At 41.6% G+C, this 27,521-nt stretch overlaps 1 protein-coding gene across 1 annotated transcript in view; it reads right to left on the reverse strand.

Moving 5' to 3' along the window:
* The window catches only part of BARX2 (BARX homeobox 2), a 32,827-nt gene extending 12,741 nt beyond the window's left edge, over positions 1 to 20,086 (reverse strand). The window contains exon 1 of the mRNA XM_058857040.1: positions 19,632 to 20,086. Coding sequence (XP_058713023.1) covers positions 19,632 to 19,842 — 211 coding nt within the window. The 5' untranslated portion in view covers positions 19,843 to 20,086. The remainder of the gene's footprint in view (positions 1 to 19,631) is intronic.
* Between the last annotated feature and the right edge of the window lie 7,435 nt (positions 20,087 to 27,521).

Consider the following 27,521-nt stretch of genomic DNA (forward strand, 5'->3'; position numbering starts at 1 on the left):
CCCCCTCCAGCCAAACTGAGCATGACTCAGAGAGGTCCTGTTCATTGCCTAAGGCTTTACAAAAGGGACTCTGGGATTCTTCATCTTTAGCTGATGATTCCTTTAAATCCTACTCAGTGGGAAGGGAGGTTCTCTGAACACAAGATCTGCCTTAATATTTATTGGATACATAGGCCCAAGGCCATTGTGACTTCAAACAGCTCCCAAGGGAAGGCAGGTTTGAAAGTGAACCTCCATTCCAGACCCTTATTGCTTGGACTCAGAGGGAGTTCTAAGCCCAGGCCACATCAATCCCAGAGAAATAAACACCAGCACATCTCCATAAACAATACTCAGGCAGTGCAAGGAAGTTCTGGGATACAATCTGCCAGCTTCCTGCCCAGATCTGTAGCAAAGGACACTTTAGGTCCACTAAACCAACCAGCTTGAAACTCTTTTGAATTGAGTCATGTTAAATACTTCAGCCAAGAGTTCCCTCCATCACTGAGGAAAAGGCTCAGCACTAGAGCTCATCACCCACTGGACCCAAACTTCACAGGTGGAGCAGTCAAAGGTTGAGAGAATGGAACAGCTCTGAGGAGTGGATTTACAGGAAATTCCTGGTCTTGGTTGTTGGGGATGGAAGGGGAACACTGCATTGAGACCCCAGAACTCTCACAATATCTCAGCTTCAGTTGAAACAATTTACCAATGACAGACATGAGCAGACATCATGGGACACTGGGAGAGGCCAAATAGATTCCTCTGCCCAGATGGTGTCACTGGTCAAGGAGCAAGATTTGGACTCCGATGGATAAACAGCTCGTCCTAGCTGAGAGGGTGGAGTTTGATAGAAGGATAAGTCCTGTGCTGTTCTGCTCCCTGAGCATCTCTCCCTGGCCACTGCCCAAGCTTTGAGTCTTGTCTATATGGACCTTGGGCCAACACATTATGGCTATTCTTATATCCTCACACATCTGACAAATGATTCTGCCTTCTCTCAGGATTTCACAGTTTCTGGCCAAGTTCAAACATACAATGCCATGATTGCATAAATCAATCATCCCTCACTTCCTTCTCTGTTAGTTATTATCACAGCATCCACAAGCAAAAGCCAGCCTTGGCCAGCTGACTGGCCATGCACACAAAAGCACTCTTTAGGTTTCTCAAACCCACCCTTGTGTGAGCTTCAGCAGAAAGTCTGCCATAAATATCACTACCTCTTCCTGCCCCAAGGCTCTAAAACACACTGCTGAGTGACACATGGGAAGAAAGAGAGTGCAATTGTTTCTCAACACCAGACTCTGTAAATTTTGCCTGATGGATCTTTTGGAAAACACTTTTTCCTTCTCAGGAGAATACTGGATCAGTGTTTAAAATACACAGACGTCCCGCTCTTTTCCTCCCCACTGAAATGAAAGGGGGACTTCAGCAAGTGCCAGTGTTAACCTGAAACAGACCTGTCACATCTTGGCAAAGCCTCTGCCTCTTATAGCTGTGGCTAATAATTTCAAGGGTTGCTCTATTAACAATTTTGCCCCCATCTGGACACATTTAGCAGAGAGCTTAATCTCTCTGAGCTGCATATATGATTATTTGATTTTGCATCTGCCCTAACACAGAGAAAACCCGTCTCTATTTCCTCTATGGACAAAAATAAACTCTGTGGACAATTTGGCTGAACAGCTGCACAAACAATGCAATTTAGAAGGATGCAAATGATACATGAGCAGGTTTTGTTCACAGCCTGCCTATCCTTTGTGGTTGCCAATTAGTTCAGTGGTCTTAACCCAGCTCTGGTGGCTGGGGTAAGGAGGAGATATGCACAGGGAACAATGATGAGCATAATGGAGATCCCAGTGTTATTCTAGGAAGCTGAAACCCTGTTAACAGAATCTAGAGCACCCTGGAAGAGGATTTCTTCCAAACCTGATCCTTTTTTTTAATAAGCTGACTATGTTATAGCTTCCATAAGCACAGAGCATGGTTATTTTTATCTTCACATCAAATAACAGCACACACATGTCACCTCACAGATCCAATCTTGACCGAAAAAGAATGAATTGAGGACAACTAAGTTTTCACTTTTTGGATGGGGAAAAATTCACAGCTGGATTTCCAGGTTACAGAAACTTTTCATTGCCAACCATTCTACAACATAAAAATCAGTCCTGGCAACTTCATTCCTGAAGCAGCTTCCTTGACTTCAGGACTTCTCTGTGTTATATAAAGTCAGTCATGAGCTGAAGATGTTGAAAGAACTATCAGTCATGGCTCCATCTCATCCTCTACCTGCAGCCATGAGTGTCCCATATGGGCATGGGGAGGTGGATGCTTCCACCAGTTATACCCCAGTCTCCCAGCAAACTGATTGATGGGAGCCAAGACCCAGAGTGCTCATTCCAGGGCCAGTAGCATATTGGGGTTTTTCAGCTGAAACACAAAGCGAGTTTTACTCTTACAGAAATTAATCTCATCTCAAAATATAAGATGAAATGTGTCTCAAAGATGGGCAGTCCCCAAAAGGACACACCCAGTGTGTAACCAATAAGCAGTTCCATGAGAAAAATATCAGAGTTGCAAAACACATCGGAGGCATGAAACCAGGTACGTGCCAGAAAAGTGATGGCAAGGTTTTCCCAGATACCAGGCAGTCCATACCACAGCACTGACAGAAGGATGAGCCAGAGATTCCAGCTGGTGAGCTCCAGCTGTCCTGACCTCCTCCTGCTCAGAGGAGCTGAGGCTGCCCCATCCCTGGAAGGGTTCAAAGCCAGGTTCAATGGGGTTTGGAGCAACCTGGGATAGCAGAAGGTGTCCCTGCCCAGGCTGGAACTGGATGAGATTCCAACCCAAAACCATTCTGGATTTCCATGATTCAATGATCAACAAATGCAAGCCCTCGCTCATGTCCAACATTAGTCTGTGTGATTTTTTTCTGTTCTGACAGGAAGTCAGTCAAGGAAACACTGTTTTCACATCCCCAGACAAATTTAGATTAGACTTTGGGTAGAGGTAAGTCCCTAATTAGGGATTAGACTTTGGGTAGAGGTAAGGCCCTAATTCCATAATGATGGAATTAGGTTTCTACAGTGCTCAAATTCAGCCTTAATTGTGAATTAATGCCCTTATGGACAGAAATGTTAGAAGGACAAGTGTTGTTGCAAACAGCTCCAATCTAGAACTACAAACATGCCCCTAGAAATGCTCTGATTTAGGGATTTAGGTGGGAAACTTAGAGATTCAGGTGGAAAAGCCTCCCTCAAGCTAAGATTTGAAGTCAAAGCTTTGGTTATCACCTGTCTCCCTGAAAACTCAGCTTCTGAGCTTGCTGACATAGTTTTCTAAGACTTTCCCAGGACAGTAACTGTAAACAGAGAGATAGGTATACATTCCTTCTGTTCCACGTCTTGTGATGGGCATCTCTCATGGCCAGTGCAGTGAGAAAGTGTTATCCTGACCATCCAATCCCTGGCCATGGTCAGAAACCTGTAAATCCTGGGAGGAAAAATAAACTCTGCTCTTCCTTTCACCACACCTCGAGCTGTGTCCGTGTGATCTATTTCATATCCAGCGGCAACAATCACCCACCTCTGGTTTCATCAACTCATGGATTCACCTCAGAGTTTCCTATAGCCCCTGTCACTGGGAAATGTGGCATTGCTGTGCTCCACAGGGATGCTGGGGCTTCCAAAGCCAGTTATAAAAGAGGTAAAAAACAACACAGCCCTTTTTTCCCTTCACATGTAGGTGGTTGTATAATTCCCACTACCATAAGAAACAGCTCCAGCCTGATGGGAATATTGTCACATTCCCACTGACTTTACTTTGCCCCATAAAAGCACCAAAATAACAAAGTTGCGTTCACTTAGGTGTAGATTTTGGGGAAATAGGACTTCAGGCACAGTATTTCCATCTCTGGCACTGCCTTAATGTTCAATCTTAGCCAACACTCTGAATCCTACTGGACTTCTGTTTTCCCCACATGCAAAACAAGGGTGATAACCCCAGCCACACCAGTGATATGAAAGGACTCAACAGCATGGCTGCTGAGGGAAGGCAGAGGTGTTGCTATCTCCCAGCTCTCTGCAGACATTGCCCATTAATACATTGCATTAGTGCATTAGTGCTGTGTTGAAAACTCTCTTTTGTGTCACACAATTATGAAATTCCTTAATGTGCTATTAAAATATATGTTAATTTTGAAGGAATACTTGTGTCCTGCTCTTGTGCAAGCAGCAATGTTTCCACAGGAACTCCTCCAATAACAGGCACAGATGCAGTGTGCGGCTTTTCCAACAAAAATAGGTTTTTAAGATCAATTTTTAAAATGTTCTCCTCACCGAAGAAAGACATTCTGCCCAGGATCAGCCATCCCTGCCAATTTTAACATGATGCTGATCTAAATAATTCTGCTGGGAATATTTTATGTATCTCCCAAATCTCACCACTACCAGACTCTGATTTGGCACTGCTGGGAAGAAGTGCATCTTAGATTTGGCTTTTCCACATGCAAACAGACAAGATCTTTACATTGTCAGTGTTTTGATTAAGCTCAGAAATAGGGGGCTGTATCCCACTTGGAATATTATTAATCTGTCCAGAGAACTTAGGCAATTATTGGCAATTACTGCTCTCTGATGAAAACACCCAACACTGCTGACCCATCACAGGAATTGCTTTGCTCTGCTCAGCAATGGTGTGATAGTTCTGAGGGAGCTTTTAAATTCTGAGACCCAAAAGAGCCTATAACTCACATTTGGTGAACCACATATGAAAACTGTTTCAATTTTAATTTTTTTTTTTAAACATCCAACTCATCTTTTCCTCTTTGTTGAAGTATTGATGCCATGCCCTCAGTTGTTTCTGTTTCCATCCCAGGAGATCTGCTGGGAAGGAAATCCAAGGACTTTCACTTTATGTAGAGCTTTCAAAAGATTTGGTTGAACACTGCATCCCATTTCATTGCCTTGAAATAGATTTTCTCCAATTAATAAAAAGTGCTTTTAAAAGTCTTTCTTCCTTACTTTAAGCCATTCTACAGAAGTTAAAGCCTTGACACTGGATGCAATGCTGAATCCATATGAATAGAAACATATAGTTGGTTAATAAAAAGGTGAGTTCTGTGTTTACTCTGTGTATTCCAACCACTGTAAACACTCTACCACCACATTCTTTACACCTACAAACTGACAAAGAGGAGGGAAAAATGCAATTGAAACTGCAGCAAAATCAGAAACTTATAATCTGATACAAAAATTGGCTCAAATACCTAAAGATTTCAAATTCATTTAGTCCTTTATTTTAAAAAAAAAATTAAGAAAACAAAGTTTAAAGCATTTGAATAGCTTGCCCCTTCCAAATGCATAAAGTTTCAGAATGACAACACATTCCTACTTGTTTCCAGTTCAGAGGGAACAAAGTAAGAATCTTGAAGGGAAAAGAAAAATCCGGTATGAAAAAATAATTTTGTAAGCTGTCTTCTCACACATTAAAAGGAGGCAAGGAAAAGGCAAATTTAAATTATTTTCTACTCTCTGTGGGTCACCTTTCATTAAATTGCTGCGAATGAAACACACTCCCACCAGGACGTTAACATCTAATTTTCAGTGCTGCTGGGGTGAGAAGCCTGAATAAAAATAAATGGCTTCTCCAATGAGACACATCATCCATTGTCAGCATGTAAAACAGTCATTAATCACAGCACAACCTGCTTATTATGGGCATTCAAGCACTGGCAATATAAATGCTTATAAAACAGGGGCTCCTTTCACAATTCCCTGCCCTTGTCTCTCAATAGTTTAGAGGATTAACCCTTTTGCAGTGAGGGATGGGCAAACTGGTTTTGCCTAATTCCAAACCAACCTGACATCATGGGTTCAAAAGTTCGACTTGAACTCAAACATTCTCAGGTGCAGTTTGTGCTGAGGGAACAAAGAGCTCAAGGGGAGGTAAGGGAAGGAAGATAGCAAAAGAGCAAACTGAACAACCCTATGGGGCATGGACTAAGTGTAAAAATCCACTAAGAGACAAACGATGGATAAAAAATTGTGATGAAAGAGTTGAAATTCTTGCAAAGTAATAAACACGGTTTTGTCTTAACACCTATCTTAAAGTGATTTGTGGGGAAGTCCCTTCCTACAGAATTCCCTCTGCTGGGAAAAAAACAGGATTTTACTTGTACGTAATTAGTACTCATGAAGAGCACAGTTAAACATACACAGCCCCACTGACCACATGACTTTGGGTTTCTCTTCATTTCTTAGCAAAGGATTTTAAAATACTTGACACTAATGTGCAATGAATCACCATTTTTCTTTAAAAAACGGGAAGAATGAGGAATTCAGCTGGGTCCATGTCACATATGAATTCAAGGACAAAGCCCAGTAGGGATGGCCCAAGCACAAAGCACTGCCTGCAAACCTCTCAGCCATTCCCCGGACTCTGCAAAAGCCAACTGCACTCAGTTATCCCTGCTACCAACACGGTGTGTCCCAAGCTGCCAGATAAATGACCATTTTCTGCTGAGCATTCATTTATTTGCAGACTGATGCAATTCCTTTTCTTTTTCCACACACCCAAAACTTCTATTGACTTCAAGGAGAAAATAAGTGGGGACAGAAGGGAAATCAATGTACCGAGAAAAGCAGTGTTTGGACATCTATGCAGCAGGCAAAAACATCTAAGCCCCACTATTTACTGATAGTTGTAACAAGTGAAACACCCAAATGAAGAAAATTCTTGCGGAGAAAAACTAGATGAGGTGTGTATTTGAATTTTCTCCTGAGGTATAAACTGGCCCCAGGTTAACCAGAGTTGGTAATTTGTCAAACACTTAAGTTTGTCATCAACTGGACAAGTACTTCCAATGTTGGTATCAATTACTGGAGGCAAATGACCCATGATTGGCTTGGGGGAAAACAAACATTTTGAAAAGACAAATTAATAGTCCGTCACATTTTAAATTATACTAAAGCTACACACCAGGTACTGGAAATGAACACTTAACTTTCTTCTGGGTGGATTTTTCAGTTAATTAACATTGCAGCAATGGGTGGTGGCAGCAATTCCATTATAATTTACTCCATATGTAAGTCAACCCTTCAGAGGCATGACTGGTACAGAGTAGAGAGGAATACATCCCAGCAAATCATCAGCAAGGAGCTAAAATCAAAAATAGCTTGAGTTAAAAGGGACTCACAAGGATCACCAAGTCCAACTCCCAGCCCTGCACAGGGCAAAATCACACCTGAGGTACGCAGAAATTCAGCACTGGCTCTACTTGCTACAAGTAGAACTATCAGGAGTTTTTCCAAGATATTTCTTCTAAAGGAAAGGTTTTCTTTAACCAAAGTCACTGTCAAGACACTATGATGAATGAAAGGCTTCCCAGTATCCTTCACTCCCAAAAGAATTTTATATCCTGTAATTTACTACAGGAAAGCACCAGTTTTATTTTGTGGGTGGAAATTCAGAGATGAAAACCACCAGCAGGTGAGAGTTTTCTTGATGTGTTTGCTTTTTCAAAGGCAGCCCCAAAGCTGAGCTCGGTGGTGAGCCAAGGCTGTGCTGAGCAGCGTCTGTGAGGAGGGAACAGCAATGCTCAGGTTTTAAAAAGCTGCCAACCGACTTTAATGCATTTTTACAAGTTGCATAATGACTAATTGTGCTAATATTGAAAAGGAAGAAATAAGGCCTGGATCACAGAAATCATCTTTTTCAAACATGTTAAAGCCACAGAGTCACCAGCTGCCATCAAAGTGTCTCACTGCTCTCATGGCAGTCGCTTTGCTCAGTGACAGGGGAAAAAAAGGGACAGTATTTTTCCATGGTAGAGTATGTGCCACAGAAGTCCTGTACTAACGTTTATCACAGCTCTGTCCCTTTTTCCTGATTAAAGCTGCTGGATGGGTATAATTTTTCCCCTTCTCCAAAGGCCAAATTTCTATTTCATAGTTGCCAACTCTGTAGAATGTGACAGTGGAAGCTATTAATTGATCCTTCTAATAATAGAAAACAAGGAAAACAGAAAGGCCAAAACAATTACAAAACTGTGACAGCACAAAAGAAAAGGAAATGATTTGCCAAACTGAGTTTTCCAGACCAAGGCCCAGTCCATGGAGACAGATACACATCAATAAGACACTCTAACACTCCCATGCCAGCTGAGCATGCAGTCAAGTCATTTCCACACATGTCCAGCACCTCCATCCTCCACAAAGAACCTCTCACAGAGCCACAGTGATGTCATGCCATTAAAACCAGGATCAGCCCTTATCTTTCATTTTAGCACACCCGCTGCAAAGAGAGAAACCAAACCAGACCGATCCCACACCTGCGGAAGTACTTCCAGCACTTGGCATGGACTGGGAGATCGTCTGTGCAGAGACAAATTTAGTTCAGCCAGAAATGAGAATGATCCCAGTGAACAGACATTCCCTGCTGTCTGCACAGCTTGCCATAACACAAGGTTTTGATGGGATGGCACTCGGGATGTGGAGCTCTGACCCCCCATGACACTCAGACAAATGCAAGCCAGGAAACCCTACATCTGCACTTGGAGCTGCTCCCTGGCTCTGCTGGAAAATGGATAGGGAGGAAAAATTCTGAGGACAGAATGAAAATAATCAATCCAAAATGTATTAAAAATACCTAAATTCCTTTAAGAAAAGGAAGCCTGTGAATTACAATTTAAAAGATAACCTGCCCAATTGTGTGAAAATACCGCCATACTTGAACTTATTTATAAATCTACCCTTTTATCATGTAGATTATTTATTTTTAAATAATATTTTGGATGCTATACTTTTGTTCAGCTGAAAAACAGATGAATATCCATAACCATTCCAGTTTTTGGGATTAGCTCATGTAAAAGTTTCGTTAATTTATGAGCTGATACTTACACAAGTAAGCTCTCTAAATCTTGACAATTAGATGAAACAGCAGCGGGATTTCTACAATCTCCTTTCAGTCATCTTTGCTGCCTCTTCTGATGCAATCACTTCAGCAGCAAGTCTGTGATGGATAAATTCATCTACAGTATCAATGGCTGTGACATCTCTTCATAACACACAGGTGCTCTGGGGATTAGGCACCAGCCAAAGAGGTCTCTGTCACAGCCACAAGAAAAAGGCTTTTAATAGGGCTGTACAAATAAAATCAAATCAGTTGGGATTTCATAAATGCTTTTGTTTTAATGTAATTCAAGTGCTGAACTGCCTTACAGTAATGCGCTTTAAAATGTTTACAGTTAAGGCATAATTGAATTTGACTCATTTTGGCCCTGATCCAGCTGTGATTTAATTGACTTCAGTGGGAGTTGGACTGGGCTCTAAGTAATTTTAACTAAAGTAATCCATCAATTGTTCCTCACCCACTTCATCAAACTCCTTCCTATCATTTATGATTGCTCTGTAATTTATTGCAACAAGGTGAAACCAACCCTTTTAATTTCTGGCACGGCTTCCTAACCCTCAGTGGAGAATTTCACCATATGCAGCCACCTAAACCAGACCTGCTCGAGGAAAGCCAAGAGCACAACACAGCTGAGGCCCAGACCTCCTGGTACTATCCACAGGAACCTCCAAATACCAGCTCCTCCATGGCTTAGTCACAACAGGAACAAAATGAACTGTTACCAAAACTGTCAAGAGGAGGCTTGGAACATAACAGGCAGAAGGGTGAAGTGAAATGCATTCACAAACACTTGCAAATATTTCTGGCGAAAAAAATCCCATTTGCTTCAGACGTCTCACCATTTTATTCTATCAATGATTACATTACTGGTTTCTATTTCAGGGGGCCTTGTCATATTTTTCCTCTTTGAGCCAAAGGATTAAACACCATCCAGAGAAATAGGCCTTCCATAAGGCATATCATGTTATGTGCAACATGCAATGAGACATTTTCCATAATAAAGTACCACCACTGATAATTTTATTTCAAATATGACAGGTTAATCTGTCATAGAATACCCTGTTTAAATAACCACAAACATATCAGGCACATTTCTCTGTCTTCTAAGAGGAAAGGACATGTTTTTATTAAAGCTTCAACCCTCCTGTGCTTACACAACAAAGCTCTGTTTTTTAATGGCTCTACGTAGGCTGCTCTACACTGAATGTGGCAATAGGCACCTGCACACTCAAAGGTACAGGAACTTGTTGCTTCAACATTTGTTCTCAAGATGTCTATTAAAATTTAATGCAGATGAAATTCAACCCCTGTAAGGTAAAATAAATCCCAGTTAAAAAAAAAATAAAATTCACTGGCAGGAAAAGTAGCCATTAACTGCTCTGTGACTTGCAAAATATTCACTAAAAGAAATATCCAAAGGCAAATGGTGGCCAAGTGTTTAAAGATGATTTAGTGACTACATGGAAAGCTGTCTTATTCTGATGAAAATCCTAAAAATGAGTAGTAAGATTATCCAAAATACAGGGCAAATATAAATACTTCCAATTCAACCCCTTCTCTGCATGAGTCATCCTGTTGGAGTCAGACAACAAAATATAGGAATAGAAACCACTGGCATGTCAAAAAATTTACAAGATATGACCTGAACATACATATTTAAACACTGAAAGGTTAAGATCACTGAAAGGTTGTTGCTTGGAGAAAAGACCATATATTTGCAAATTTTCTGTTATCACATATCCAAAAGGAATTGCAATTTTGTTGTATGGGACGTTCTGGAAATCTGTTTTTTTTCTTTCATTTATTCATTTTAAAAAAAAAAAAAGTGTGTGATTTTTTTAAGAGCAAAATGGAAAACAAAGCAGATTTGTCTGTTAAGGTTCTTTCAGGTTCTGAGTTTTAGACAGAGCTTAAGTATTCTGGATGTGTTACCTTCAGTCCGAAGATTTTGAATATGAGTGCAGGGGTCCATGTTCAGATAGAGGTTTTTTTTGAAAGACTGTTCTTCACCCTTCTCTTCAGTTACTTAAATGGATCTCACCTGTTCCCAAACATCTGAAATACCTGCAGCTGGTATCTGGGTGTTCTGAGCTGTGTTCTAGCCAAGAAGAAAGGTGCATGAGAGGAAAAGGGAAAATACTATAAAATGGAAAATATTAAGTATTACTGTCTTAGACACGTCCTAATACCAAATCTCTGTATTTTTAAAGATGTAATTAAAGTGTAACTTTGGGAATTCTGGACTAGAAATCTCTCAGCTAAGTTATCCTACAATCCTGGGAACCCAAGAAATAATGGATAACATCAGACATCTACTGTTCAGCTTCCATTAAGCTGTCCTTGTGATCCTATTCTATGACAAACTTTACACAAATACAACTGAGATCACAAAATAGGTCCCAAATTTTCCAAGGAACTGTTATTTCCTATCAAGTGAAGCTCTTGAACATGTTCTGGGTTCTGCAATCCAGTTGGAGCAATTCTTACATAGAAATGACTGAAAATATTTGGGTGTTACTTTCTCTTCTTGAAAAAGAAAAATAAAAGAATAATAAAAGAAAAAGAAAAATAAATCAAATTTTGCACTACTGAAAGTGACTTCATTGTTTTGCCGAATGTCTCATAAAAGGAAAGTGCCACAAAGTTTTGCTTCAGCCTTTAGAAGGTAAGTTTTCAGTATTTTACTCCTTATTGAGTATTTTTTCTGGACTGATTTTGCACGTACACATACTTTTTAAACCTCTCCCTTGTCAAGTTAAATTATAACATTTTGCTTTGCTCTGAACTGAAAAGGACACATAACGATTATTTCTTCAATCTACCAACAATCCAAACCATTAATTTTTCTGACTTCTTCTATTTTCACTTGGATATGATGAGATTTTGTACATGGCCTGCAAATGCAAACCCAGTTTTCCACTGGCTCCAAGCAGGGCCGCAGTCACTTCTGACACTGGACAAGTTATCAAGGGCTGAGCAGAAGAAACAGATCAGCAGAATCAAGCAATTAAATCATTTGAGCAACCAGAGCAGAGCTTTTCTCCAACACAGCATTGGATTTAGAAAAAACTCGAGCCACTGCACTGATCAAGTACCTCCAGAGCTCAGTTCCTGATATGATGATCAATTCTGTCTCTGCCATCCACTGTGTGCATTCCATGCAAATCTGCCTTCCCTACAGGCCTGCACCGAGGGCAGGAAAATGCCTTGGAGGTAGCTGGAAAAGCACAGATTTTGTTCCATCACCCAAAGCTGCTCACAGCGCTCCTATCAGCAGAAAATCCACCCTGAAGGTGGATCAGTGCCCCGATCCATACACTGCCAGAGTTGTGATCCAGAGAGCTGTCTGTCACCACACTCAGATGGGAAAGGAATATACTGTTAACACAATAGAAGAAAAAATACAAAGTCTCCTTAGTTACTGCCCTGCCCTGCTCCCCGGGCCTGCTGGGGTGATAGGAGCTCAACACAATGCATCAGCTCTAAACACTCTCGACTCCTTTTCCTCACCTTCCCCAGCAAGGATTTTTGCCCTTGCTCATACCCAGCTTGCTCTGAAGGCAGCAATGCTGGGGGTCATTGATTCTACAGGATGAGATGGTCTTTTCCTGCATTCTACAGAAGCAAGTTAAATAAAAGTTCTCAAAATAATAATGGCACTCGGTCTGCACTGCGCCGTCTCCATGAGCAGCGGCCAAATTGAGGACACTTTTAACAAAAGTGCTTCATTTAAACCTAACTCACTGTGCAGATGGATTTAAACAGTGCTTCAGTGCCAGCTGTGAGGCTTTAGAAAATGAAGCGTAGGTGTCAATTTTCCCAGTGGAATCCCAGATTCATTAATGCCTCCTATTATAGCATTCCTCCACAATGCTTATTCATGCCCAACCACAACCACAATGCTGATTACTTGCCACAGTAGGTTTTATTGCAATCACTGGGGTGTGATCTTCTGGTATGTTCACTGTAGTTTTGCCATTAATTCCTTTTATTCACTATTAACAGTACTGAGATAAGACATCAAAAGTTAGTCTTTGTTACAGATATTTTAATATCTACCACTGAAATTTATTCAGAGACAGATTTCTCTGCTCAGTCCTGAGATCTGCTTTCAAATCCATATTCGAATCTGGGTTTCCTTCTGGAATGCCACATCTAGTACTGCATATAATCCAACAGAGAAGTTTACAGGCACTTCTCCAAGTATCCATTTATCATCATCCAGCCCATTATTATCCCCTATATGACACTTTTGGCATTTCTGACCTAGATTTTCTGCTAAAAACATAAAAACATTTAAAACCCAAAATGGCTACCCTTAAAAACACTAGGCTCTTTAAAATTAACTGTTGTGCCCAATCTACAGCAATTATGGAGGAATCCACTTTCAGTCCATAGATTTGTTTCATTTACCTCAGCTGATAAAGTGCTCCTCATCCACAGACAGGCATTCCCTTGTAGATCTAAAATAGACCAGGAGTTACGGGGAATTTGAGAGAACTCAGATTTTCCCGAAGTTGCAGCTGAATAAATCTCACTACAGGAGCAGAGAGACAGTTCCGACAGGAAATCCTGACTTTTCTGGGTTTTCAGAGACAGCAGTGTAACTGTGACTGCACCTTCTGCCATTTCTAGTCAGAAATGTCATCTCTGAACTATCTTAATGTCTATTAAACATATTCAATAGCTTCACTAATACTGGATCAAAGACATCTACAGAGGAAGCACTTCATATTTCTCAGGATTAATAGAATTCCTTTCTAATATTGCCTTCACTTTTTACTACTCAACTATAGAATTCTACTAATCTTTGTATACTCAACCAAATAAATAAAGGCAGTTTTCAAAGCAGCTTTTTTTCCCTTCTTCTTCATATGTTTGCACAAATAATCAGCAAAAATCCCAAACAATCTTGCAGAAATGCAGATTTCCACACGGAGACATTTTCATCTTTGCAATTTAGGTTGGCACCTATTATATAAACACACAGATTCATTCTGGCCTGCTTCCCTCAACATTTTGGGACACAGGTTTTTCATGGACTCCGAAGCCATTTAAGACATGTAGATCTCCTGAGCACTCACTTCACACAGCACAGGAGCAGAACCCTTTCCAAGACCTGCTACTATTGCCTGGGATGCCATTGCATTCCCAGCAGTGTCCTGGGGATGACAATGCAGCCCCAGCTGCAGATGCCAGGCTCGGGGAATGTGGGACGCACTCAAGGCCAAGTGAGCCTGGCAGAAGGTGCCCCCACCACCCCACATCAGCTTTATTCAATGGGATTTATCCAGCTGTCATGTTCCACACTGGAAACATGATGAATGGATGGCATCTCATTTTTCCCTGTGCTGGAACACACGCACTACACGGATTCCATTTTCCTTTCCCAAGCGTTCTGCCTTCCCCCAGGAATTCCATAACAAAATCTGTTCAGTTTAAAGGAGAAGATTCAGCAAATATTTGAGCAAAACAAATGGCTCCCACTCCAATTTTAAGTAATGTTCCACAGCAAAAACAAGCCTTGCTCATAATGAGGCCTTTTGGAAGATAAGCAGAAGGAATAAGATAATCAGAAGGAATCTTGTTGTGAGGTTGCACATAAAACCTGAGCTATTTTAAGTCACAATAAATCTATTTTCTCACCGTGGTTTCCAAAAAAGGCTGAAGAAACTGGGTGAGGAGCAGAAGGACCAAATCTCATACTTTATCTCCCAAGAAATGATTCCCCTAAGGCCCCAGCATCTGTAGGTACTGCTGAGTTTAATCCAGAAAATATTTATATGAGGCAAATGACAGTTCATAAGACCTCTTCAGAATAACCAGCTCCCAACTGCATCCTAAGATAAAACAACAGAAGACAGAAATGGAACTGGAAGAGAACAATTCAAGATTTGAACAATTCTATACTTGATACCTGCCTTCACTAAAATCCCAACCACACACAAATCCTGATTGTCTTGAACTTAACCCACCCCCCCACAAATTCAAACAAACTAAAAAATCCAATCACCAAATTAAAAATACAAATAATAATCTCAAGAGAGCAAATAATAATTATTATTAATGTTCTTCAAAGGAAACTTTTTGCACAGACCAGCAAGCAGAGTAGTAAATTTTCAAAAAAGCAAAAAAACAAGTGGAGAAATATAAGATTGCATTCACTTCCTGAAGTTGTGGCGCTTTTAAATGTACACAAAGCAATAGAATCCTTTTCAGCACAACTCCCCTAAAACCTAGGTAAATATTTTATATCTTAGCAGAAAATTCTCTCAGAAAATAAGCAAGGCCACACTGATCCAAGGTATATTTCTGCCTTGCGAGGTGTTGTTCTGATGTAGCAATTAAAGAGGAACCAGCACAGCCCTACCTGAGATATGGACTAGTAAAAAATGTTGGCATAAACATAAATTATTACTCTGCTGCTCATTAGGATTTAAATTATAAACCACTAAGATACATTAAAATTTGAGGGATTTTTTATGAGCTCTGGAATAGGGCCTGGTACAAATGAGTACACGGCACAGACAATTAACGATTTGCATTACCAACTTTGCTGAAATAACTGAACTCTGCAATTGGAAGCAACGCGATTCTTTTTAATCCAGCCATCTCAATTCACATGGGGAGTTTAAAAAGTCCATCCTTTTTAAATACCAGTATTACTGATTACTAACACACAATGTCAAATATTCCACTAAGACCAGAGATCGCACCCAACTCTTCTCCACACACCCCAGCCTAGTTTTCATTTTCAAACTATTTGAGTTCCTTTGATAAATAAGGAACTTTTCTAATTTGGCCTTGTAATACTGCACACTGACAGTGTTCTTTGATTCTTTATCAAAGTGCCCAAAACTAACAATAAGGCAACTGGATTTTAAATCTATCTCTAAACCAAGGTAATAAAAAATAGAGGAAACAAACTAGAATCAGAGTAGGCATGCTACAAATATTTTTAACTGAAAAATTATATAAAGGCAATTTCAAAAGTGATTCCTATAGGACTCTGCTCAGTCAAAAAGGAACCAGCAGCAATCACTGTAACAAACCAAGTACATGAACAGTGTATCGTTACTTTTACAAATTAATTAATTTATTGTGATAGGAAAAGCCAATAAAAATATAAGTGTCATGAAACAAGATAAATAGTATTTTCGCTCAGCCATCACAGCCCAAAATGTCATACATCAAAATGGCATTAATCACCATCTGAAAATATTTCTAGTCTTTAAAATTTTAATTATAATGGCTCTGAACCCACACTAGCATTTTGTTACAGATTTGGTATTGGTTCAGCCTTGGTTTATTGGCTCAATAAACACCACAATACATGTTCATATACCAAACCTTAAACTAATAATGGAACATTTTCACAGGGCATTGCAGTTTTCTTTAAAAAAAAAAAATAATAATTTTGGTTGGGGCTTATTCCAAGCTCTCTTCAGTGGGAATCTCCCCGGCGACATTGGTGAGCTTTGCATTAGACCTCACAAATGCTCCCCACAACTAAAATGTCAATCTTTAATCTCAAGATGCAGCAGAAAAGTCCCAAATGCTTCTTCCACCTCTTCTGCCACTATTTGATAAATCTGTTTTGTTCCAATTCAGATACACTCGATCACAGCCAAAAGAAAAACTCTTTTCTATTGAGTTAGCGAAGTTTTCTGATCGCTCTTCACTTAACCGGGGATATTGCTGTACGTACGCTGCACACGTACAGCATCTTATGTCCTTCAGCTCCAAATGAATTATAAAGACATATCGGCCTTCTCTGACTTCACCCAAGATGAAAGAAATATTAACTCTTTAGCCCATGAAAATGTCTACAAACCCTGACTCCTGCCTTGAGAAAAAGCCACTGAGATGTTCAGCTGGAGTAACTCGTTACTCATCACTGTTACAAATGCTCCCAAGTCCGCAGCTATGATGGTACAGTAACAAATCTCTGTGGTTTAAGACTAATTTTCTTAGATCGTGAGATCATGCTCACTCCCTTCCTGATTAACTCTGGAGGCAAAGGAAACTCAGGCAGTAAGTTAAATGCCATATAGTTTTAGTATATAAAAATATAGCACATATATAATGCTGTATTTCTACAGCGTTTAGCCCCCAGGTAGTTTGGGAGGGTTTTTTTAGTTTATTTTCACTCTGTATGTCTTTGTGCGTTTGTTTTTTTATTTTAGTTTAGTTTATTTACAGATTTATATTGGATATTTTTCAAATTCTTTCACATTTAGATATCTTTTGTGGTATTGTACATTTCTTAGCCAATAGTTTCCTCTCATAAAAAACAAAATTCCAATTTCCTAATACACGCAAGACTTGAATTGCACCTGTAACACCTTAGAATCTAGCAGTTTGGAAGTGTGGACTTTGGTAGCAGTTCCCCCTATGATTTTAATTCCACAAGCAAATCTCTCTCTGTACTTCACAAGTGCTTCAATTTCATACAGCTTAGTCCATTAGAAGCAGATATTCACAACCTGGCCTGACATAGGGACAAGCCAGGGCTTGGGCTAGAAACACAACCTTGAGGGCAAATTCATTAAAGATCCTGGGCACAAAGAGAAATAAGGCTTTAATTGAAGAGTGACCACAAGAGACTCACTAGCATTACTCTCAATCCACTGCTGAATCATATGAGGATTATTAATGATTATTTACTGAATATATGTCACTCTTGCAATGACACTGCTAGCTATACTTGACCCAGAACTATGTATTTTAAAAATCTTTCTCTTTTTTTCCAGAGTCAAACCAGCTGCTAGGAAGCACCTCACCCATCCAAAATCCCAAGGATCTATTAAGTGACATTCAGACATATTTTTTTATGCTGAGGTAGTTGTACATGCTTCTGAGCACTGATAATATCCATGTTACTACTCCTTTTGGGTGCTTTTCTAATTCTTCCTCCTCCTGTACAGTTAGAGAGAAAAGCCTCTTTCCTTGTCCTGGTGGATTGAGGTCTGCAGGCAGAATCGGGTGCTCCATGCGTCACTGTCACACACCAAACCCCTTCAGGATGTTTTGGCCAAGCACTGAATTTCACTACGCAGTAGCGAGGGATCAGCTCTCAAAAATTCCCTTGTCAGCAATATCTTGATTAACAACTAGTTCTTATATAAAATATGTCAGTAATTAGTTAGGGAAGGCAAGGGATGTCAAGCACAAATTGGCTGGAAGAAATAAATGTTGACGGAAGATCACATTGTTCATGCAACTTCTTCCCAAAAGCTGGTCATCATGGGTCTTAATTCTGATCCAGCCTCCTAATCCCTCCTGGATCTTTAATAACTAGTATTTACAAAATAAATAGTGAGGTTGAAGGAAGATTTATGCTTGGAGCAAGGATTTACTCTACTTGTCAAACTCTTAGAGTACCCTAACAGCAACTTTTCTATCAGCACAGGTCTGCTAAGAGCTGAAAAGATCCTTCTTATGTATATTCAGCAATAAAAACCCACAAACTAAACCAGCAAACCTAAGCCAAACAACAAGCCTTGAAGTTTTAAACACAACCTAATACAAGGGCAAAATTAACTTTTTCCAGCAAAGAGAAGGAGGAAAAATAGAATTCTGTGACCTTGAAATAGGTATTATTTTTATTGGTAATTACTCCTTTACAAATATTTTTCAATAGCTAAGATTTTTGAAGATTGTATTTTTAAGTTGCAGTTTCATCATCTAATTTCTCTTGATACAATATGTATCAGCATTAGAAGTATACGGCCTTATGGGAAGAACAGAAATCTGGAAAACTGCCTGCTTCATCAGAAAAGGGGAGTTTTAAAAATAAATTTTAAAATCTGTAATGTATTCTAAGAATACTATTTTTACTTTTAATGTGGATTTTTAAACGCCCACATTAGACCAGTCTGCTTGTGAAATTTTATAATGCCCATGGTCAAGCCCTGATTGCTCATCGTGCTGCCTGTGCAGGGCAGAGCCGCTTGTGTGTATTTATTTGTGGTGTCTGCAAAATCTTTACAAGTATCTTCCCATCTTTGCTGTTAGAAATAACCTACGTTCTTTCAAAGAAAAAGAGAATTTAAGGTAGAAAAAAGTGCCTCTATAGATTCTTTCTCCTTTTCACAATATTTCTAGTAATTTCTTTGTACTCACACAGACATAATGGAAAAAACACTGAAGGTTTCAATGAGCGTAAGATGAAGGACGATTTCTAGAGGAGCTGGACTCCGTAGAGCTCCTTAACTCGTTATCATTAGCACTGGTTACATATGGGCTCCTTAACTCGTTATCATTAGCACTGGTTCTATCTGGGCTCCTTAACTCGTTATCATTAGCACTGGTTCTATCTGGGCTCCTTAACTCGTTATCATTAGCACTGGTTCTATCTGGGCTCCTTAACTCGTTATCATTAGCACTGGTTCTATCTGGGCTCCTTAACTCGTTATCATTAGCACTGGTTCTATCTGGGCTCCTTAACTCGTTATCATTAGCACTGGTTTTAGCTGGGCTCCAGTGTACACCGCGACGACGACTCGGCTGAACCCAGCACTACACACTGCCAGTACCTAAGGGCTGACAGTAACCCACAGCTGCCAGTTCCTGCTCCCAGCTCACAACAATCGCAGGGAGTGGGGATGGAGTGTGAAAGCCGGGATTCGCTCGGGCAGGGCGTGGGGGGATGCAGCGAGAAAGCAGCGGCCGCTCGCCGCAGACCCCCGGCCCCGCCGCATCCTCGCTGCGGGCCCCGCCGGGCTCAGGCTTACCGGCGCAGGAGTGCAGCGGCTTGGGCCGGACCAGGAGCGACGGGCAGACGGAGTACAGGGAAAGTTTCTCGAAGTAGTCGCAGGTCTCCTTGGAGAGGATCTCATCGATCATGAAGGTCTTGTAGCGCCTCCTGCCTGCCTTGGGCCGGCCGGGCACGGGCAGCCGCGGCGGGGGCTGCGGGCCGGGCTGGGGCTGGGGCTGGCCGTGCATGGCGGGAGCCCTGCGGGGCGGCCAGAGCCGCGCCCGGCTCGCATGGGCTCCCCGGGCCTGTCCCCGCTGTGCTCGCCCCGCTGCCTCCCCGCTATATAAAGCCGCCGATAAGCATCTCTCCCATTGCTCCGCAGCTTTTTTAGGAGGCTCGGGCTGTCAATCAGGGCGCCCGCTGCTCCCCGCCAGCACCATTGTTACCCTGCGCCGGGCTGGGAGGATCCGCCGCTCCTTTCCCCTCCCTGCTCGCTATTTTAAGATACTGGGGTGTGTGGCTTCTTCTTCTTCTTCTTTTTTTTTTTTTTTTTTTTTTTTTTTTTTTTTTTTTTTCTCCCTCCCCCTCCTCCTCTTCTCTAGATTGTAATTATCTAACAAAGTTAAAATGCGGGCTGCCGGAGCAGAGCGCCGCGTTCCCGGCCCCGACAGCTTTTCCCGAGCAGTGTGAAACCCATTCCCAAGCCGCAAAGTGCTGGAGAGTGGCAGAGGGGAAAAAAAAAATCCTGTTTATAGGTGCCTTGCAGGAGCAGCGAGTAGAAGTTCTTTTCCTCCGGAGCAGCATTACCTCGTACCCAAGTCTGAGATTATTTTCTGGCAGATCCCTGCTTAGTTCAGCTGCATTTTTGCAAACACGAGCTTTCAGCCCCTTCTGCTGACGGGTGCTGGAGGATTCCTCACTGGAAGTTTTCCTATCAGGCTGTGGGCTGAGTTGTATTTCTCATCTCCGCGGCCTCCGACCGGAATCACCAGAACACCCTACTCAGGGAAAGGTGTATCAGGAGGAATACTCCGGACTAACTGGTTGCTGCAGGTTTTCCAGAACCCACAGCCAGCTCGCTAGCTTTAAATGGGTAAAGAAAGGCTCATTATAGAAATTTACCACCCCCTAAAAAATATTATTTGCAGGTTTCACACAAGGATTTAAATATAATCTGCAAAAAATTATCAGCCATCCTTCGGTTCTCATGCTTTGGCAATCCAAATGGCAGCAAACTTATTTTAGTAACAGAAAGCTCAATCTGTTTATGCAAAAGGCAACAACCATTTCAAACTCTCATCAACAATTTGAACAACTTTTATTTTTTTAACTGTATTTTTAAAAAGCATTCAAAACACTGTGAACTGTCTTTAAGCTCTTTTGTAAAAGCACAACTTCTTTTTTCAATCCAAAGTTTCATTTAACTTCAGCAATACAATTGCTCATTTATAGAGACTCAAAATCAGAATAAGACAATTGTCTACACATTGTCAAAACTGGAAGGCAGATACAAATATATATCAGACTTTTGATATATCCATTGAACTTTTCTCTTAAAACTTCATTCCATTTTTTTTAAAACATAGCACAGCAAATTATATTAAAGGTAAAGCAAAGTGTTCATTTCAAACCATTGGGATGACATTCTTATTCAAAATAAATTGGTTGGAAATGGTTTTATTTATTTTTATTTTGAGAAACTAAATGAGGAATTTAACTAGAATGATAACAACTAAGGAGTTCAAGAACTCCTCTCCTCCACGACGTTATAAGTCTTTTAAAATTACTTAAACTGCTGCTTTAATTCCTAAACAAACTACGGATATTTGAGATGAACTGACTTCGTTATGAATGTAGTTTTATGAGTACTCACTTCTTCATTCATACATAAAACATTTCAGGAGTACGTTTTCTTCATCTTTTTCAGACACTTTTTCTACCTTTTTTAGGAAACAAAGTAATTACCAGCAACATTAACTTCAGCAATTAGTAGTTGCCGATAATTATTGAAATGAATACTTTGGAAGCAACAGTGCACAAACCACTGATTTAAGCCCTAAAGCAGCAGTAAATGGCATTTTACTGCTCTGTGTTTCCTCGGGGTCCAGCCAGGAGCTGCAGCCCCCTACCCCCACTTCAAATTTTTCCTGCTTTTCTTGCCTTTGTAAAACCTGACACAAGACAACAGGGGAATGTTTCCTGAAGAGTATTCCAGGAGCTTGACTGATCCAGCCCAGAAATCAAGAGGAGAAGCAAACTGTGGGCTCGTCGAGCTTGCACACAAGTGACAGCAGGACAAGAGACTCTGCTTGTCTTTAAATGTTTCTTTCTCACATCTGAAAGGCTGAATATCCATCCAGAGGTGTGTGGCTGGCACCTCAGTCCATACTCTAGAAATGTAATGTCCTCACCTGAGCCCAAGCAGACGAACTGGCAGGTGGGATTAGCCTACACTGACACATCTCTAGAAACTTTATTTCTTTTTATTAATTTTATTAATTTTTTTAAAAGCAAGTGGCCAGAGCAATACCGTGAGTTATGCCGATGAAACACACACTGGCTGTCAATCAAAAAGGGGGTGCTTTGGTCAGGAATAATCAGGGGTTTTGTTTTCAAAATTAATGAAGTGGCTGGAATAGCAAACATCTGCCAAGGGGACTCAAACCCTGAGCAGCTGTTGGAGCCCCAGGACTCTTCCCATGTAGGATGGCCTTACTGATAAGTGCTTCTCCCTGAGGTTTCTCTCATGGTTGAGAGCTGGGACCGGACGGGAGGCTGGGAAGTGAAAGGCACATTCAGGAAGGTTTGGAGGCCGGGAGATTGGATGCAGTCTGTGTGTGCCACAAACGGCAGCCAGGCAGCCACGGACCAGGATTTCTGCCCTTTTCAAAGAGGGAATTAATCCAAGGGACACGATCCTCCATTTCACTGACTAAAGCATTTTTCAGTCAGAATTGAGGAGGAAAATAACACTGCTGTGAGCCTGTCAATCAGCAACAAGTCATTTCTAAGGAAAAGCAGGAATGTCAGCCCAGCAGCAGAGAACTGGAAATAGATTGTCCAGGAGGGCAGTTGTGTTCAATCAGGAGAGATAATGGCAGCAAACTCTCTAAACTGAGGTTTCTGGAGACAACTGGTTTTAATTTGGAGTCAGTTTGTGCTACCAGGTTTTTTGTGTACAATGCCAGAGCCCCACAGGTGTGGTGCACCTTGGGAAAATGATTAAACACCTTCGCGTTGACTTGTTTAGTCCCAGCACAAACATTATTATGAGAGACAGTGATTAAGGCAAGAGGAATTAAGTTGCTGCTGTATTACTAAATTTGTGATTTAAGCAGTACCCAAGTGGCTCTGCTTAAGGCAGAGTCAGCTGGTTGTGATCACTTGCTGCTGTATTTGTACATTGCCAAGCACACTGGGATTGTTTACCATAAGAGAAGAATTCTGTCTGTTGGGTTTTCAGCTCACCAGTTTCCACAAGAATTTAAAACGCAAGCTTATTTTGACAGAATGAGCAGGACGAACTAAAGTGCCAAAGTCTGAAAGTGCATTGGCTCTCAGTCTGAGTTCCTGTTTCCATATTGAAAAGTCAAAGATATCTTTCGCAAGGCCCTGACATTATCATTTTTGATCACTAGAAAAGTCACTTTTCCAGTGAAATGCAACCACCTTTGTAAACAGATCTACAGATGTAAACAGATGTACAGACATAATCAATTGTGCTAAACACCGACACTCTGATCTCAAGTGTGTGCCTTTTTCAGCATGATATTGGGCTTGATACTTGATCCAGTGTAGAAAAATCAAATGTGTGGCTAGAAAGAGGAAGGCACAATTTGAGCCAGTGCTTCGCTCCAGGGAATCCAGAGGCTTTGTCCTCTCAGCATGAAAGGTCTCAGTGCATAAAAATCTCTTTGAGTAAAAGATCTCAGCATCTGCTTCACATAAATAGAGTTTCTAGGATCTAACCTATGTCAGAGAAAAGGGCGTTACCCAGAAAGATTTTCTTTGTAAGCCAGGGAGAGTGTAAAACATCCCACACGTACATATAGAAGGAAAAACCATCTGATGGGTGGCTAAGTGATCCCCTCAGTCCTGTGCATTCCCCTGACAGAAATGCTCATTGAGAGAAAGACACCTCTGAGCAAGGTCTCCTCCCCATCTCCTGGAAAGCCTTGTAAAGGCAGAGGATGAAAAAGAAACCAAAGTGTTTGTTGACCCTTCACTTTACCTTGGCCCCTTTGCAGATGAAAAGATGATACCTCTGAGCAGCCAAGGAAACAGAAATTGCAGAGCAGCAACTACACAAGCTCACAAACCCCATCACCTTCAGGGGGGCTCTTTGCTCCCAGCTTATCTTTACAACCAAATTTCGCTCCTGGCCTAAGTGACTGGAATATGACTGCTCCAAGTCCAGCAGTTTCATTTGAATTTTTTTTTTCAGCCCCCGAGGCTACGGAGCCCATCTTCAAATCCTTGATTACATTATTTCCCCTGTCACCTTAATCTGTCTGCAACCTCTCTGAGTGTCACCAGACCTCACTCTGAGTCCAACTGATTCCCATCCTGTCCTCCCACTGTGATGCTGCAGCATTTGTGTGGTTTCAAACCATTCCTAGCTCTGGTTTTGTCCCTTAATGGACAGCCCTGGACTTAGGGTAGCAACACTACAAAGATGTCCTTGACATGCTCAGGGTAAAACAAAGTTTGAGTTACTTTCTACAGAAAAATTATACTGAAGGCTGAACTATCAATTGGGACACCTTTGTTTTATTTCCTGCTCTGCTTCAAGCCCTAAACCTAATCTCCCTTGCCTAGAGGCAGCTTTTAATCGTCTAGAAATAGAGCATAAGAGTATTCATCATGTGATTGGAGCCACTGGCCAGTCCCCAAATGAGTTAAGATGCTCTCATTTAAAGTAATAGTACAGCTAATAACCATTTTTATCAGTGCATGCTCAGAACACACAAGCCATAAAGTTCATGACACAGTTGCAAAATGCCTTAAAAAGGAGACCTAGATATGGCCTCAGATCTACATGCAGAGAAACTGAGGCAAAGTTTCCCTCTGTTAATGCTTGGGACAGAAGCCAGATCTCACTCACCATCATGTCCTCTCCAGGCAGAGCAGAATCTAAATCTCAGAATTTTCCTCTGTGACCTCATTTTTTCCCCCACAGCACATGAGGGGAGGTGAGACAATGTGTTAATTTTTTCACAGTTACCTCTCTGCAGGACACACACCACCTGAGCAGCTTCTCCTTCCCTAGACTCTGTTGCTACCAAAAGCCAACCAGACTCTGCACTGGAGTGGGAGTAAGCTCCCAGGGCATTGCTGTGCCACTTCACAGGGCACCAAGGAACCAAAGCAGAATCTCAGGATTCATAAGTCACTTTGAATCCTGAGACAGAGCCACTGCCAGAATTGAAGGCAGTTAGAGAGATATTTATGGGGTGGCTCTGATTTTCTGGGAGTTGCACAGACACCACATACACCAGAGGTTATGCCAAGGAACAGAGCCCATCTTTCAGCAAGTGGGATTTGTTTTTCCAGGCTATAGCTAAGAGCTACATTCTGGACTGATAAACTAGGGCTAAGGAGTTTGGGAGTGGCAACCAGGAATGCAAAGGAGCATTCTGTGCCACCTAAGAGTCCAGTTTGGGCAAGACAGAAGCACCTGGTCCCCTACTATTCATCCCAAATATTAATGGGACAATAAACAGTGTTTTCCCCCTTTCTCCAGTGAATTTCACATTTAAAGGGAAGGAAGCACCCAAGCATCATCCTCTTCCTACCCACATTTCTGTCCTCTCCAGGATGCCAGTGAAAACAGAGACAACTATTTTAATATGGCCAAGACAACAATCTTGTTTAAAGCCAATTGTAAAGGGGAAGTATGTAATCTCATGAGAATGAGAGTGTTTGGAATTGGAACATCTTACAAAAAACACCTCCAATTTTTGGCAGGGAAGGCTTCCCAAATCTAACACTGCTTCCACTCTTTAATCCATGCTCCAGCCTCATTTGGATGAGGATCCACATGTGAATGCTTCATCCAGCTTTGCCTAAGGTAAATTATTTTTTGCACAGGTCTTGCTAAATCTCTGCCAAGCTGGTAGTGTGTTAAAAAGGAAAAATCAAAATATATGCAACTCCTTCTACAAAACAGCCAGGATGTTTTGGTGTTCTGTGACTGATGCTTTATTCATTATTCAGAGGATTATCATTGCTTTCTTTTTTTCTACAAAACAATTTACCTGAAAGCAGCAGCAATCCCCAACCAGTAGATCAGAATAATGTCTCCAGTCTCCATAGAGACACCAGGAAAACACCAGGATCATGTGAGTTGTACACAAGAAACCTATTCATACTGGAATGGGTGGTGTTCCAGGACATTAAGTAATTTTGACAATCTGCCACTATCTCAACCTGCAAGAAGCTCAAAGGGAGTTATCAATGCCATCAAGTTCTGATCTTTATTAATGGTTTCAAGACAGACTTCATCATTCTGGGCTCTGCAGGACCCCCAATCCAAACCTGCAGATGGATCTTTGTACAGTTATCTAAGAGAAACCAGAACCCCCATTTCTAGAGAGCCCAGAGGCTGAGTGTCCTGCAGGAACTGCTGAAGCTTCCCCTCCTGACAGGCTGCAGACTCAGGAGCTGCCAGCCAGATGCCCAGTTATCCCAGTATGCTGGAACATCCCAGGACTTGCTCTTCACTTACAAGTGCTGCTGCAATTCACTGCTGTAGATGAACTTGCACTTAATTAATACAAGGACTAAAAGGGAGATAAAGGGGCTCTGTGACTCAGTAAATAACAGAGCATACCAAAATTAACTCTAGCATTTCTGCATCCACAGGTAAGGCCAGGACTTTCATTGCCTAATGCTAAGGGAAGGACAGAGATGAAGGCCTGATCATGCCTATAAATAGATTAATTCCTTCTAAACAAGGAAAGAGCAAAACCTCAGCTACAGTGAGAAGTCCTTTCTGGAGGTCCCAGCCAAATTTACCCAGCTGAGGAGCAAGCAGAAGACAGGCTGTGTGTGTGGAAACCAGCCAAGGCAGGTTTTGGGGCTGGAAACACAGAGAGTCTCTCTCCTGTTAAAAGTGCCTAGTTTGGCTCCTTATGATGCTCTGTGTCATTCCTCGACCTTCCACAAAGTCACAGACCCTGTGTAACAGCTCGGGAATCAATTTCATCACCAGAGCTGGAGAACTGTGCCATTCCCAGAAGTATTTGTTGCCTGGGTTGCAGCAGTTGGGTATTTCAACATCAGCTGGGAGCCAGCACCCAGCTCCAGGGGATTGGGAATGCTGCAGAGGACACTCTGCATTGACCGTGGCTTCATCCCCAGCTCAGTCAGAACTGCTCAGAGCACTGAAACCCTCAAAGCAACCCTGGACTAAAAGGATTGAGCCTGAAGAACGACCTGGCTGCACCAGTGTCACTCTGTAACCAAATCTGTTACACTCTAGGTTGCTTAACAGCACTGAGGCAGCCGCAGAAATCCACAATCCATCAGGTTGTGCCTCTCTTCAGCTCCAGGCTCTGCCTCACTTCCCTTCCCTGCAACACAGAGATTTTTGGGTAATCCCAGCTCTATGCAGAGACAGGCCTCGACCCCAGCCTCAGCATCAGACAAACCAGCCAGTGAGGAACAGGGAGGAATCAGCTCTAATTCCATTGCCATTCTGTGTAATTAGGATGTTAAAATACACATAGCTGTTAAGACCCTGGTGCCAATAGTTAAGCTCCAGAGCTTTGACTGTGTTATCAGTTCAAGGGGGGAGTAGGACACTGAGCAACTGTCCTACTATGTCCTACTATGTGTCCAGTGTGTCTGATTTCCTTATTTAAGGAGCACTCCCAAGTCCTTTAACTCAGTTGTCCCATTTTTCTGCCCATAGTCTCAGCTTTAT

The sequence above is a fragment of the Poecile atricapillus genome, chromosome 25 (genome assembly GCF_030490865.1).
Source record: "Poecile atricapillus isolate bPoeAtr1 chromosome 25, bPoeAtr1.hap1, whole genome shotgun sequence".
Classification (NCBI taxonomy): Eukaryota; Metazoa; Chordata; class Aves; order Passeriformes; family Paridae; genus Poecile; species Poecile atricapillus.